Raw genomic sequence first — 14,074 nt, forward strand, 5'->3', positions numbered from 1 at the left:
GGCCCATCGTGTGTGCCATTGCACGAGGTCGTCTGTCCTTTCTTGCTGCGACAGGTTAGGGTTGTGTTCCGCAAGCTTCGTTGCTACGCTAGTCCGCTTCGTTGCGCTGACAGAGGACAAAGACGCGAAAGACTCGAACCATGACAAACGCAGTGTGCCATGGGAATGTGCGCAAAATCTGTGCTGTGACCTCTTGCTTGGGTTTAAAAGAGTTACAGTTAAAATTGGAGGAGTACCAGCTGCTTCTACTTCTAAATTACGGCATGGGAAGCAAGAACCATTCTTGTGGTAGTTTGAACTCTTATTTGAACTAAAATTAAGTTTTAAACGATTCCACAAAGATATTATAGTCAAACGGGACCTTAATTTGGTATGCGAGTTAATACAGTAGACATTTAAACGACCCTTTGCCTGCCCGAACCATTAGTCCCATGCGCAAGCGCACGGTTTGACACACCGCACGTCGAGTGCACTGTTCCCGATTCCAACCATCATCTACAATTCGATCTCCACCAGCACCTAGCGGTTTGCGGTTTTTACAACAGGTAACCTTAAATTGAAACTCTTAATTCCAGTTTTACAACTTTATCGCTCTCTCATGATCATGAAAAAGAAGTAATCGTATGCGCGCGTCTTTCGGTTGTGTTTTGTTTGATTGATCAAATTTTCAACACCATTCCTCGGGCGATCCACGCAAGCTTCTACAACCCCACACACACCAGCACGCTTTAGGCAAAACCGCTTAAGAGAAAAGTAGATCAATTTCCCGAAATATCAACCGTTCGGTGTACTGCTTTTTGCGGTTCCTTTGGCAACAGCTGCCGATCGCGCGAGCGGACCGCGCGTAGCTTACAAATCGTCAACCGTACGACGAATTAGATCGATTTAGGGAGGGCGATTTGTTTTCATGTCCCAATCTTTATTTCCCTAATGTTCCCCCTTCCCCGAACAGTCTGAACTTCCTAAACAACAGCTTTACAGCAATTTGGTTCCTCCTCTTTGCCGATCCATTCTATTCCAGCTCACACCTAAAAGTGACCAAAAACAAAACCATTTACACCAGCGGCCTCCTCATGCCGCTTCCTCTGTCTGCTAGAAGTACCTAGTCCAGGCGCGCTTCTCCACAATTGCTCCCCATCCCTTGGGCAGGAAATTTAGTTTGCGGAAAAGACGAATTTAACTTCTTTCATCGTTGCTCCCCACACACATACCATTCGGTGGATCAAATGCAGGCGATCAGGGAAAATTGGAGCAACTGTTCTGGCCTGCCCGCACTCGATTCTGGGCTCCTTTCGGCGGCCGTTTTGTTTCTCGCGATACGGAGCAGCCAGCGTTCGCGTGTTACAAACACCGCTTGCCGTCCTCGCCCTACTCAGGTCCACCGTTTGCTGTCTGGCAGCTGTGATAGATTCCGCCGCCTGTCCGCCGGACGTCATCGCTTGTATTCCATTAATTCACTTACTTTTTTCGGGAACTGGGTCAAACGCTTACGGGATCGTCACTTGCGGAAAGGCGAACATCAAGAGCATTGCCGCTATTAGCAATGGGTTAAGGAGAGGAGAAAAAAAGCCACACTCCAGCACTGCGCCTCCCTTCCACACCTGCACGCATATTTATTAGCCCATTAGGTGTTTTGTCTTTGGGAGCGATAGAGAAAGAGAGCAACTAATCCTATCGAATCGTGGCATGTAAGACTGTTCCTTCCCAAAACTAAAGAAGTCATCTAATTTCTATCCTGACGAATGTGCCCAACACACATCCACGTTTGATAGAACTCAACCCACCCAGACCGGGTGAATCAAACGTCGCTTTGTGGAGGCACCAGCAGCAACCTAACCAACCCAACTCATACGGGGACGTGTCTAGCCGGAATGTGCCCCGTCACATGTCAGCCAAAAGAAACGACGAACAAAACAACCAACCACAAAACAACAGAGAAAAAAATCAAATCAAACATCTAATACCCACTATTACCGTTTGCAATAACTGCTTTTATACGCACACACACACATTCCGAACACCTTGACTCACAACGTCTTATCTTTTTCGCGACGCGAGCTTGCATTTTCCTGTCTTGTGTGTCTCGTGTATTCCACGAAAAAAAAGAAGAAGAAATAACACGCACAACACGAAACACCTTTTGGTCGATTTCATTCATAATCGTCCAAGGGACAACTGGAAAGCTCGTGTGCGATAACATCGTCAAGGCGTGGGGGGGGGGACGAGAAGAGGTTGAGTCTGAACCCGTAAAGGACAACGGAGAGAAAAGGCAACAGCTAATAATTGGCGGGCGCTTTGGCCAGCGACTGTGTCGACGTCTCAGAAGGAAAGGCGCCGAGGAATTTGATCTCCACTAGCATCGTTTCCAGCAAATATGGTCCGGAGATTGTGTGTGAGTGGCATTTTTTTTTTCTATTCAAAGAACATATTGGCGATCAATACGAACGATTCGTTTCTAACACAACACTTTAGAAACTGGATCCTCTTCGCACAGCTCGAAGCTCGCCATAACAATGTGGGACCTGCTAAGCTCATCAGAACGATTAAAAACGATCGTGGCGAAAAATAAATGATTCAACCAGGCATAAAACCGTACCGCGGGGTGTCCGGTGACATTTTTATGTCCATTTTCCCAGCACCGAGCACCGGTCAATGGAGCCACAAGTCCAGGAATTGTTGCGATCATTGGAAAGAGTCCATAATTTGACCGAACAGTCGATACAGCTAGATCAGTTTGTGCTCGGAAGAAGTTGAATGAAGAACTTTTGGCGTAAAAAATCACTACACTTACATACAAAAAAAAACACACACAATCACTATTCGGATTGGATTAACCAAATTGCGAGTTATTATATGGCGAGATAAATATTATCAACTAACGGTAGTATGTTAATCGCTTCCTATCATGTCACACCGCGCACACCACGAGGTGACGACACACACGACACGTAAGAGTTAAACTATTGAGCATATGATGGCGAAGAATCGCGGTCAAAATCAAAGCATTTCATGTGCTGCTCTCTATCTCCTTCCCGTATCTTTGCATTTTTGGTTCCGCCAAGGGATTAGCGAAAGCGGAGCCTCACCCGGCCCGAGATGAGATCAGCCACCTCATTCTGCCAGACCATCCGAACAACAGCTGACACGACACACACTGCGGCCGCTCCCGGGGTTGACCGATATATTTTTTTTTATAAATATAGATAACGGCCATCGGAATCTGGATGAGTCAAGCACGGTCAGCTTTTCCTTCCCATCAGCTTCTCGTTTATGGTAAAATCCAATCAACACGGGAACAGTTATAAACATCGCTCGCGGGTGGACCAGGGTTCACGGCTGCTAGTCAATAATCGCCATCAACCTTTATGGACTGCGGAGCCATCGTAATCCGGCGATAACTACCACCAGTTAAGATTGGCCCGAAATGCATAACACAAACAAATTTATTAAAACGAGTTTAGACGAAAGCAGAAAAAAAACTACAGAAACACTCCCATCTAAGATGCATCCCTTTATGGGCAGAGAGAGAGAAGATGGTTTGTTAGATAGAGAGAATAAAAAAAAACACATGCAACACAGCGGGTGGTGTGGTGTTCAAAATTCTAAACCGCACCAATTATGGCAAGTGTGAAAAAGGCGGCTCAGCTTTCAAGAACATGGTTGAAAACTGCTCCCGTTTAGCCCGCAACACACTTCAAAACAATAGTAATAAAACCATGACACAGCTAAGAATCGATGCTGCACTGAAACATAACGAAAAAAAATCTCACATTCTTCTACCCCCAACAAGTTCCCCGTGGTTTTTACGGTCTAGCACTCCCAGCGAAGCGATCTTTTACACGACCTGTCGAAAGATTCTTTACCCCGTTCGATGCCGAGAGAATTTCGAAAGCAACTCAACCCGTAACTGAAACCCGATTGAACTTTACTGCTCCGAGCCGCTCGTCTTCGTAAACGGGTCACTCAAAATTGCATCATAGAGTGCACAACTGCAGCTCATCACGCACGCACAAAGTGCAACGCATAACGAAGAAGAATGTTAGGACTTTACCACGCCACCACGTCCATCAACGCCACAGGTTCTGGCGTGGGAAGGGAAGACTATATTTTTAGCCACAGTTTTCGGTTTTCCTTCCAAACTGTTCAAGGCTGTTGGGAAGTGTGCTGTAGAACAGGGACCACCCAAAGAGAGCGGGAAGATGATTTTCAAAATTAGTTCAAATATTTCACTCATCCCTGTGAAGCCAGCAGGGAGGTGCATAAAACATTCACCAACGCACTCAACACCGTTTGCGATCGAAGACAAAGGAACCAGCAAAAAATGTGCCCATCAAGGCGGACTTATAAAGTGTGTCAAGGGTTTGTCTGATTGTCTAAATCACATTTTACCCAACTCAAACTCAAAAATCAAACCAAAAGATACAGATAACGACTATGACATGCATTGCACACACGGAGTGACGTCAACACAGTCACCAAAAACCAAAAGCCTAAACCGCAAAAGGCAGTTGAAGAAAAATCAATTTTCCCTCGCCCGAATCACCACACATCGAAAATGGTGAAATTTAATTCATGCTGCCACACACACACGCCGCTGAAGGACAGCGAAAGGGGGAAGTGTTGTGTTTTCGACCTGCGTATAGGCAACAAATGTGACAACAAACGCCGGCATTAATCCGTCCACCAAACCACCCCCTCTGGCGTTGGAATATGAGGAAATACACCACCACCACCACCCAACGACGTGGCCAGGAAACTTCAAGAGCTCATCATCTCGTCATCATCACCACGCAGCAGCCAGCAAGTAAAGGCGAGTGGTGCGCGGCGCTGCGGAATGCGTAACTATTTCATAATCGCACATTTTTCTCCCCCAAGACGCAAGAGAGGAAAGAAACGGTGAAAACAAAACCTCCGCGCACGTATCGATACGTGCACAGCACACACACGCCAACTGCAGCAACTTCGACGCAATCGAACCGTGCGCTCTTCCCTCGCGCGTTTGCAAGAAATAACAATAAAAAGGTATGTTGCGCGCCACACATCAAGGCGCGAAACAGACTCATGTACACACACACGCACGCGATGCTCTGAAATGAGGAATAAATCTTTCTGACGCCACAAAAGCATACCGCAAACGCGAACGACCCATCTGCGCCCAGCTGACTCATATTTCGCAGTTTCCGCTGTTCGCCTACACGCCACGAATCCGGGGGATATCACGTGGAGCACGAGGTTTTATGCGTGGCTACGACGTGTGAAATACTAATCCATCAATTCCGAATCGTGTGCAATCGGCATGTGCATGCGTCGGATGCACTTTACCCAACAGTCGAAGACAATTTCAAAACAATTGGGAATTCGTTTCGAATTGAAACCCACAGAGATGCAACATTTTGACAATTATTTGCATTTCAAGCAAACACATTATTGGTTCTAAAGCGATCGAACTGTGCCAAAGTGCCGTTTTTCTCTCAAAATTTAAATCCTTTTCAGCGGTTATTTCAGGAGGCTCGCTGCATCAGGGTGCTTGTTGTGTTGCAAACCGACTGCACATTGACGCACTCACCCCAGCACCGACCATTAGCCGTCACGTGCGATCGTTAAATTTACGGTCGATGAATAATCAAAAGCAGACGTAAAAAATAGCTAAAATTATAGTGCCACAAACCTCCGCTCGCTGCTCGCAAAGCAAGATGACCAAAATATGTGCAAGCATCCCATTGCCATCCTCCTCCTCCCCTCAAAGCGATCAAAACGCAATCGCCCAGAAATTTCTTCTTCATTTCGTTTTGATGGTTTTGATTTCAGGCTTCAAATCGGCACATTTCATAACACACTTAATCGCTCCTCCTCCACCCGGCATCAAACATGTATGCATGGTTGCACAAATGATGCTCGAGTGTGTTAAAGTGATATAAAACAGAAAACCACGAGTGTATCTTTTACAGAAAATATGAACGCATTTTTAATGAGATTTTTCCATGTAGGCTCTTACATGCTACGAACTGAACGAGCTGAAATACATCCCTGACGGTATGATCTCCATGATCTTTGCTCCACATAGCAGATGGGTAACGCAATGCTGATGCTTCTTATGGTAAAATTTCTCCAGTACACACTCAGGCCTACCACCACCTTTGTCTAATAAATCATTCTTGTTTTGGGCGGTGATTACAACGACACTTAACGTCTCTGGAGTTGAAGCGACAGCACAAAGGAACGGACCTGGAGCCTCTGGTTTGAGGTGGAATGGAAAATAAAAGCTTCCTTAACACATCATGCACACCTGAGAGCATCACGATGAAAGGCGAAAGAGCAAATCAAACCAACCCATTACCATAAAGAAAGGGGGGGTTAAAAAAAACACACACACACACACAACCAACCATGCCCTTAACAATTAACAATTAAGGGCGCAAGCATCGAGGAGCAGTAATCGCTGATGAGCAGGGAGGTGTGGTACGATACGCATTTACGTTTACTTTATTTTCCCCCCGTGCCACGTCCATCTCGTCATTCAACACGTTAAGTTCATCGTGATTTTAATGCGCTTTCACGCACCTTTTGCTTGATAGTTTTTAAAGCAGAAGCAGATCCACTCGTCATCCAGCATCACACCTGCCGAGCTGCCCGCTGAACTGCACACAGATACTGATGGGAGCTGAGAGATTCTTGAGTTTTATTTTCCTTTTGCACCACCATTTCCATATATTCAAATAGCAGAACTTCCCAAAATGAAAGGAACCAAGGAGGCGCATTACACTGTGGCATAAATTTAATGTTCCTCGCACACAAGTACCTCACAGTGCGGACGGGGCCACTTGCTGCCACACAATAAAACAAACACATCGCATCGCATGCCGGGATGGAGACGGTTTTCTGCTCCCAGTTCCCGAAAAAGGTGCGTAAGATGCTGCCTCACAGGGTCGTCGTGGCTTATGAGTTCCAGGAAAAGCGTTTCCGTGGTAAAACAATGTCTAAATTCCAACATGAGTCTCATGAGAGCTACCAGAGTCGGGAAGAAATATTCTATCACACCCCACAAGTGTCAAAAGGGTGATATTGTGGGAGATTTTTGGAATCTTTCCTCTTGAAGTGAAAGCTTCCACTTTGGTGTTTGATGAGCAAGTAGCAGGTGCAAGACTCAACGACGATCTCGTTGAGGTTTGGTTCTACCGAAGCGATACTGCTGTTCTAGCGTTCTCCAGAGTATTTGCGGTCGGTACGTTCACCTTGGATTTTTATAGTTTTGCTTCCCAGGTTTCAGGTGGACCCAGAGCATGTTGAATAATTTCACACCAAAAACCACATCCCTGTTACGGCCAATAAAGCAAACCGCACACAAGAAACCCCTTGGAACGTTCCCGTGGAAGACAAACAAGAACCATACCGGCAACCGGAATGCTCATTCGAAAAAGGGAAAAGTAAATCTGTATCCTCACTTCTTAACAATGTTTTATTCCTCAGCATGAGAAACCACTCTCTTCGTCTTAAATAGCTTGATTTGACAAGCTCCTAATATAAAAGAAGCCAAATCGAGTGCCATTAGAGTTCATGAAGTCAACACAAAGCAAACTGCGCTAATAATCTAATTCTTCAGAGAGTCTGAACTGACCTAAACCTCTGCTCCCCTCCCCCAAACAAAGATCATAACCAAATATTGACTTTCTCCTTCTCAAACCCCAAACCCACGTCATCGGAGCAACGGAAACGACCGGCGTGGAAAATCGAAATCCAAGAATGATTGACCCTGGCGCACTGGTGCGGAGGTTCAACCGAATGACGTAAAACTTATCCTTTCCTTCTTTACCTTCTCACACACGCACACACTCAAAGTCACACATTTCCAATCGAATCGACCCTAATGGACGAAAGTAAAAGAAAGACACCGAGGTGGTACAGCAGCTTGGACTGGAAATTGGGAAGTCACTTCCTTCCAATTAGGGCCAAACCGAAAGTTCATACTCGGAGAAACTTGCGACAAAGTGGAGACACTCACACACACACACACACACACAGAGCGCAAACCGCACTGGATCCATCAATTCCATCCATGATCCAAGGCACCAACCGTCGGCCGTTTGGATTGTGAAAGGCCGGACGGATGGACAAAACGGTGAGGGGGACTTGGAGAGGGGGGGGGGGGGGGGTGCTTTAGATCGATCGCTCATTATTAAAAACCGTGACCATGAGACCAGCGATCTTCCGACCACTTCTGCAGTAGACTGATCATGACCCATCAAAATATGGCTTCTTCTACCGGCCACTTCTTTCAAGGGATGGTCGAGCAATCGAAAGTACTCCGGGGCTTCTTCGTGGCGGGAGGGGAAGGCGCATGATCTGGTACTCATCGCCGGAGATGGATAAGTTAGGCCCACCCCACACAAACTAGCCCTTGATTGATGTTTTCCTTTCCGTTCGCATCGCACGATGAGCCATCTTCTTCGACCGACCGAACGAGCGAGCACACCACACCACAAGGAGCGTACTCTTGAAGGCAAGTGCATCACGAATCACTTCCATCATTACCTTGATTTCTGTTGGCTTGGCCTTTTGCGATGAAGCACGTTGCCTCTAACTAACCATTGCAGGTAGAAATTCGTACATTCAATCAATAAACGTACAATTTTTATCCAAATTAGATTAGATTTCCTTGTAACCAGCCAGCCCTTTCAGGAAGCGAAAGGGCTCATTTACCTGTGCCACGGGATATTAAACACTGCGCAATGGTTAATCTGGCAGCTGCTGTGGCTAAACAAACGGTCAGTGGCTCGCTACTTTTAGCTCGTGTAGCAACTGGTCACCCGTTACTCGGTTTGTTGCGGAAAGCGGAGGCTCCTGTATGCAACTCATAACAACAGCTGGCACGGGATGGCGCGTCCACATTATAAACATTGCGGACGAGGTTTCTGTTCAACACCGGAAATGAGCTGCCCGCTTGCTTTTTTTTAGAGCAATGCAGGGGTTTTATAGCGCTCGTTCCATGCGCACCCTGGTTCTAGCGGTTCATTCTAACGGGTGAAGTGAGCTTAAACCTTCTGCCATAAACTAGCAAAAACTATTCCAAACGATTTCGATGGCGTCTTAAATTGGTTCAATTCCACACACCTGACCGTCGGTTGCAATCATTTCTTTCTCTGCTACCAACCATTCAACCTTAATCATCGCCACCAAAAAGCAAACGGTTTGCTAGCCGAGCGGATGAACCTTCCGCCGAACGGTTAACCACTTTCACCGGCTAAGAATGGACAGGCAATTGAGTTCGAATTAACTCCAAACACGGCGCGCGCACACGTTCTCGTTCTTGGTTAAATTGTATAATTGAATGAAGCAGCAGCGCAAGAAAAGCTCACCAGCTGCACCAGCCCCAATTTACCAAATCATGCGCAACGGAAAATCGATGACTTTATCTTGTCTACCGGAAGGCTTCCAAAGAGCTTGATTTTAGAACCTTTTTTCTATTTCTTATGCTCGGTCGCTCATAAAAAAGTCATGAACCAAACCGCCCCAAACGGAACGAAAAAAAAACTAACTCAATCAACTCAAACACACGATTCGAATTATTTCAAGAAATCAAGAAAAAAAGGGTTCTACACTTCGAAAAACCGAAGAAACCCAAACGGAAGCAAACACTTATCGCATTAAACGAGCAAGCGCGACGCTCCTGTGCGCAAGCAAAGCGTAATACGGTGAACTAAACTAAAAGTACCTCTAAAATAGAACGACTTCTTCCTCCAATTTAATGTTTCTCCAGCACCAAACTAAAAAAAAGCCATCCCCATTCAAACACACACACACACAATTCTTTCAATCTATTTTAGATGCGTCACAAGATGCTCCACACCTAGAAAATCTCGTATCGCTCCATCCCGCACGGGTTGTTCAATTTCCAATTGCTGCGGAGGCGTTATAAAATGTGCCCAAATAAGTGCTCGGCTCCCCCGAAGAACGAACGAACGAACCACCAGACCAATTGTCCCCGGGGCGAACGTGTTCATGAAGAGTTATATCGATTGCAACACATAACCTGAACGAGAACGATGTACATTGTTTGCTTGGAGCGAGTCTTGGCATCCAAAAAAAAACAAACGGTCGCCGAGCTGATTTATGCCTCCTAGTCCACACTACGGCACCAAGATACCATGATTCCAACATACGCCCGAACAGATGTCTTTGGACTTGGTGCCAAACACACGAAGGGAGGTCTTAATCCTCCGGGAATACCACTCAAACTTGAGGCTTCACAATCTATTCCCCCGTGTTGTCCTCCGTTGGTAACTGGGGCAACAAAAACATAAGTCGTCATATCAATTATTTGTTGGGATTTTTCCCCCCACTCCCTGTGTCACTGGTGCCAAAGAGATGGTCGATTAAGGGTCATGTACGCCGGAAGAAAAAGTCCTTGAAAACAGCTGCAATGCCATGCAATGACATCATGCTTTATGTTAGCCACCGACTTGGAATCGATTATAATTCTAAAGAAATTTTGTTGCAAATGCTGCTATTAAATAGCAGAAACCGTTGCCAACAGAAGAAGAGATAGAAGAAAAAACAATTATTCACATTTCGTGCCAGTAATCACACTACGAGAGTGATGGCGTCATCCAAAGGGTGATAATAGAAGGGCGCAAAAAATGTAACTTTCTTTGGATGATGATGTCAGTTTGCACATTTCTGAGGGCTTTATAATTTCAAGAGTGATCCACCCTTTTCAGGAAGCCTGATTAGTGCTCAGCAACTTGTGAACAACGTCCAACAATTGTCCAAGTATAATCCAAAGTTCAATTGATGTCTTACTAGCTGTTGACAAACTATAAGAAGCAACCTAATACTGAACACTTGCAACTGGAAGCGAACCCGCTTCCATATCTCGCTGAACGTGATGACTATTCCAAATAGCACGGAAAGGGGCACTAGAACAGGGACACTTGAGCACTTCCCGTCCTGAACAAAGACATTTGCCATAAGCCCTAAGAAACCCTCACAACAGTTTGTGCTGTACCTCGTCGGCACCTGGCTTCAGGTTTCAATCAAGCGTGCAAATATTGAGCAAACCTTGAGGGCCGTGACGACAGGCCGCTAGGCCAAGGTAACTCTCACAAGCCAAACCAGACCTACGATTGTTATCACACATTCGGGATTGGCTGTTTCTAGCGATATTGGACTAATTACTAAGATAACCCTGGGGGACTTACCTGTACGAGCCGTAACGTTGCAACTGCCGTCCTTCTGGACGTTCAGCTGGTGTGGATGCAGTGGTAGTCGAAGGTCCCGCAACCGGCAGCCCGGTTCCTGCAATCGGGCCTTATACATCCGCGACGTCTGGTAGATGAGCGCCCACGCTTGATCCTCCGAAATGGGCGCGTTGAACGTTTTCAGAATCTCTTCCAGCGTCACCGAAATGGTACCACCGGTGGACACCGCTACCGTGCTACCCACCCCACCCTTGGTACACTCACCAGCCAGCGGACCCGTTGGGCCGGTGACATTATACTTCGCATACTTCAAACCCTCCGGTGCACCTTGACCGGGACCGTCCATTTCCGTCCGTCCGATATCTTCACTGCCGTTCACTTCGTGCCCCTTGCCCATCATCTTCCGGTAGAGGGCACGCTCTCCGGCCGGTTCCGGCAGTGGAGGGCACACGGGAATGGAATTTTCCGTTTCGGATGCCATCTTCATCGAAGGGGCGGGGAAGGTGGTGAAGAGCAGTTTCCGAAGTGGTAAGTCTAAGGACTCAAGATGCACTATTAATGAACACCATTAGTCGAGAATTACGGTCGTGGCTACTTGTTTCCGGAGGCAAAATTGGAAGTTTTAGTGCAATAAATAACAACAAGAAAGGATGTTTGGATTGCGATTTACGCTCACGCTACAAAGGTTAACACGGAAACGTCACCACATTCTGCACTCTTCTTGGGCGCACGGGTGTCACTGCGGCCTGGACCCTGGCCAACACGTTCAAGAGAATAGCCACGGCGCAGGATGCCATCGGGTGTACCACAACGCAATTTCTCGATCATTTTCAACGTGTGGTTACTAAGAACAACTTTCTATCTACTGCGACCGGGCACAGCTACACGATTTGGCATCCTTTTTATCAAGTCGGCCTCGTCACACACTACTACACAATCACAAAACAACACCGCTACTACACCACAAACACACACACAGACACGCAAAGTAAGGGAGAGGACGCAAGTATACACACTAACCCGGAAAACACTTTTCTGGTTTACTTATCAGCAGCCAAACTTCTCCGATTGGGGAAGAAATGCACCGATCCCACACTGCCTTGGCCACCGTTTTATATTGAGCTTTATGGAACTAAGCCCCGGGAACTGCTCCTGCTCACTAGCCTACTAGGATTAGTTTCAAGCCGCTCCACACTCACACTCACTCCGTAGGGTACAGCTGCGACACAGCTGCGTGCAATCACTTCACAGCACACTTCTTTTCAATTTGCTCCAAGCAAATCATCATCATCATACACACACAACCAAGACAGCACACACACACACACACACACACACACTCTAGGGCACATCCGAGATGATCCGTTAGGAGGGCTATCGGTAAGCAAACAGCAAACGGGTCGACGGAAGGGCTGATATTTCGGGCACAATCATCGATTATGCATCTCTCGCTGGACACACATCATCATCATCCTCGTTTAGACTTCGCTCCTCCACACGTGGCTATCGTTAGAACGTTGAGAGGGAGGCGGCGTCGTGGGGAGGCAATCAACGATTACTCAGCGTCAAAGATTAGAGACGATGAGTCGTTGGCGAGGCAAGGAAAAAGATATTCCTTCAGCACGGTTACACTGCGGGTTCTATTTCACTGATTTGCTTGATATGATGCTGCACGAAATTAGAAAAGAAAAGAAGAATGAAAAACATTGATCAAAACACACGCACACACAAACGCGTCACATTTCACACACATCCAAAAATGGGAAAAGATGGAACGGCCTGGAGAGCAGCTTAAGTTACACGTTGGTGCACACATTCTTCACATTTTATCCAGAAATGCACCAAAAAACAATTCCAATCAACCAACTGCAAACTGCAGCATCTAATGCCATTCCTCACCAGCCTAAAAGCCGCAAACTGTATAAATGTCACCAACTATCGATTTGGTTTGGCCGCTTCCTGTCACTATTCGGCCACTAGCACTAGCGCACGAGTTTTCCCACGGTCACGCATACTTTGCAGCGGTCGTTTTATGATTACACCGTTTCGAAGGATTCCGGTTAAAAGCACAACGCATACACACACGCACACACACACACCCAAGTGGAGAAAGATATCGATTGCACACACAGCACTTGCAACACGAGCAGCACAGCTGAAAGTGAACGTTGTCATCATCATCAGGTGCTGCGGCGGTACGGTTTCGTTTTTGTTAGTTGCATTTTTGCAGTTTCAACGTGCACTAATGCATCACTACTACAAAGCAACTGTGTGCTTGAACCAACGGTTGTTAACAATCTTTTGTTTTTCGTGATAAACACTTTTATCGTAGCTACACGGCACACACCGGTACGCAAAATGACCGCGAACCAAACACCGCAAAATGGGAATTGAGGGAGCGGAGAAAAAAAAACAAGCGCCACAGCGCCAACACACCGTATACGCAACCTTCTTCGAGCAGCATCAAACGCGAACTTAGCATGCGGCTCCAATCGTGGGCCCGGCTTTTGGCGTTCGTGGAAACCCGAAGCCAGCGCGACGCACTATGGGCGAATTTATGGTATAAAATTATCTGATTGGTTTGCTTTATTCCTATAGGAAAGATAATTCGTTCAAATCATTGCTGTGATAAAATATATTTTCATAAAAGTTATGTAAAATATTGAATGTTATAAGGCTATAAATTCAAATTTTCTTGAACGAATTATTCTATTTTGTCCAGCATTGACCAGCTCTCAAGCAAACCAATTTTAACGAACCCGCGATGCATATTTAACGAAACTAGGTTTATGTCCCGGGAAGTTCGTTTACGTTTTTAACGAACTTTTTTCAAATTTAAGCGCCACCCAGCTGCACACGTGTTTGTAACGGTTGCGAAC

The 14,074-nt window shown here is 46.3% G+C and overlaps 1 protein-coding gene across 8 annotated transcripts in view; it reads right to left on the minus strand.

Annotated features, from left to right (window-relative positions):
- The window catches only part of LOC120899825 (protein spire), a 119,230-nt gene extending 105,563 nt beyond the window's left edge, over window positions 1-13,667 (minus strand). For 5 of the 8 annotated variants that reach the window (XM_040306077.1, XM_040306078.1, XM_040306081.1 and 2 more), the window contains exons 1-2: window positions 13,632-13,667; window positions 11,196-12,863 (exon numbers count right to left, since the gene is read on the minus strand). In XM_040306077.1, coding sequence (XP_040162011.1) covers window positions 11,196-11,682 — 487 coding nt within the window. In that variant the 5' untranslated portion in view covers window positions 11,683-12,863; window positions 13,632-13,667. Of the gene's footprint in view, window positions 1-11,195; window positions 12,864-13,094; window positions 13,515-13,542; window positions 13,563-13,631 lie in introns of those variants that run through there. The other 3 variants (XM_040306075.1, XM_040306076.1, XM_040306074.1) reach the window with 3 other exon arrangements.
- Between the last annotated feature and the right edge of the window lie 407 nt (window positions 13,668-14,074).

The sequence above is a fragment of the Anopheles arabiensis genome, chromosome 3 (assembly GCF_016920715.1).
Source record: "Anopheles arabiensis isolate DONGOLA chromosome 3, AaraD3, whole genome shotgun sequence".
NCBI lineage: Eukaryota > Metazoa > Arthropoda > Insecta > Diptera > Culicidae > Anopheles > Anopheles arabiensis.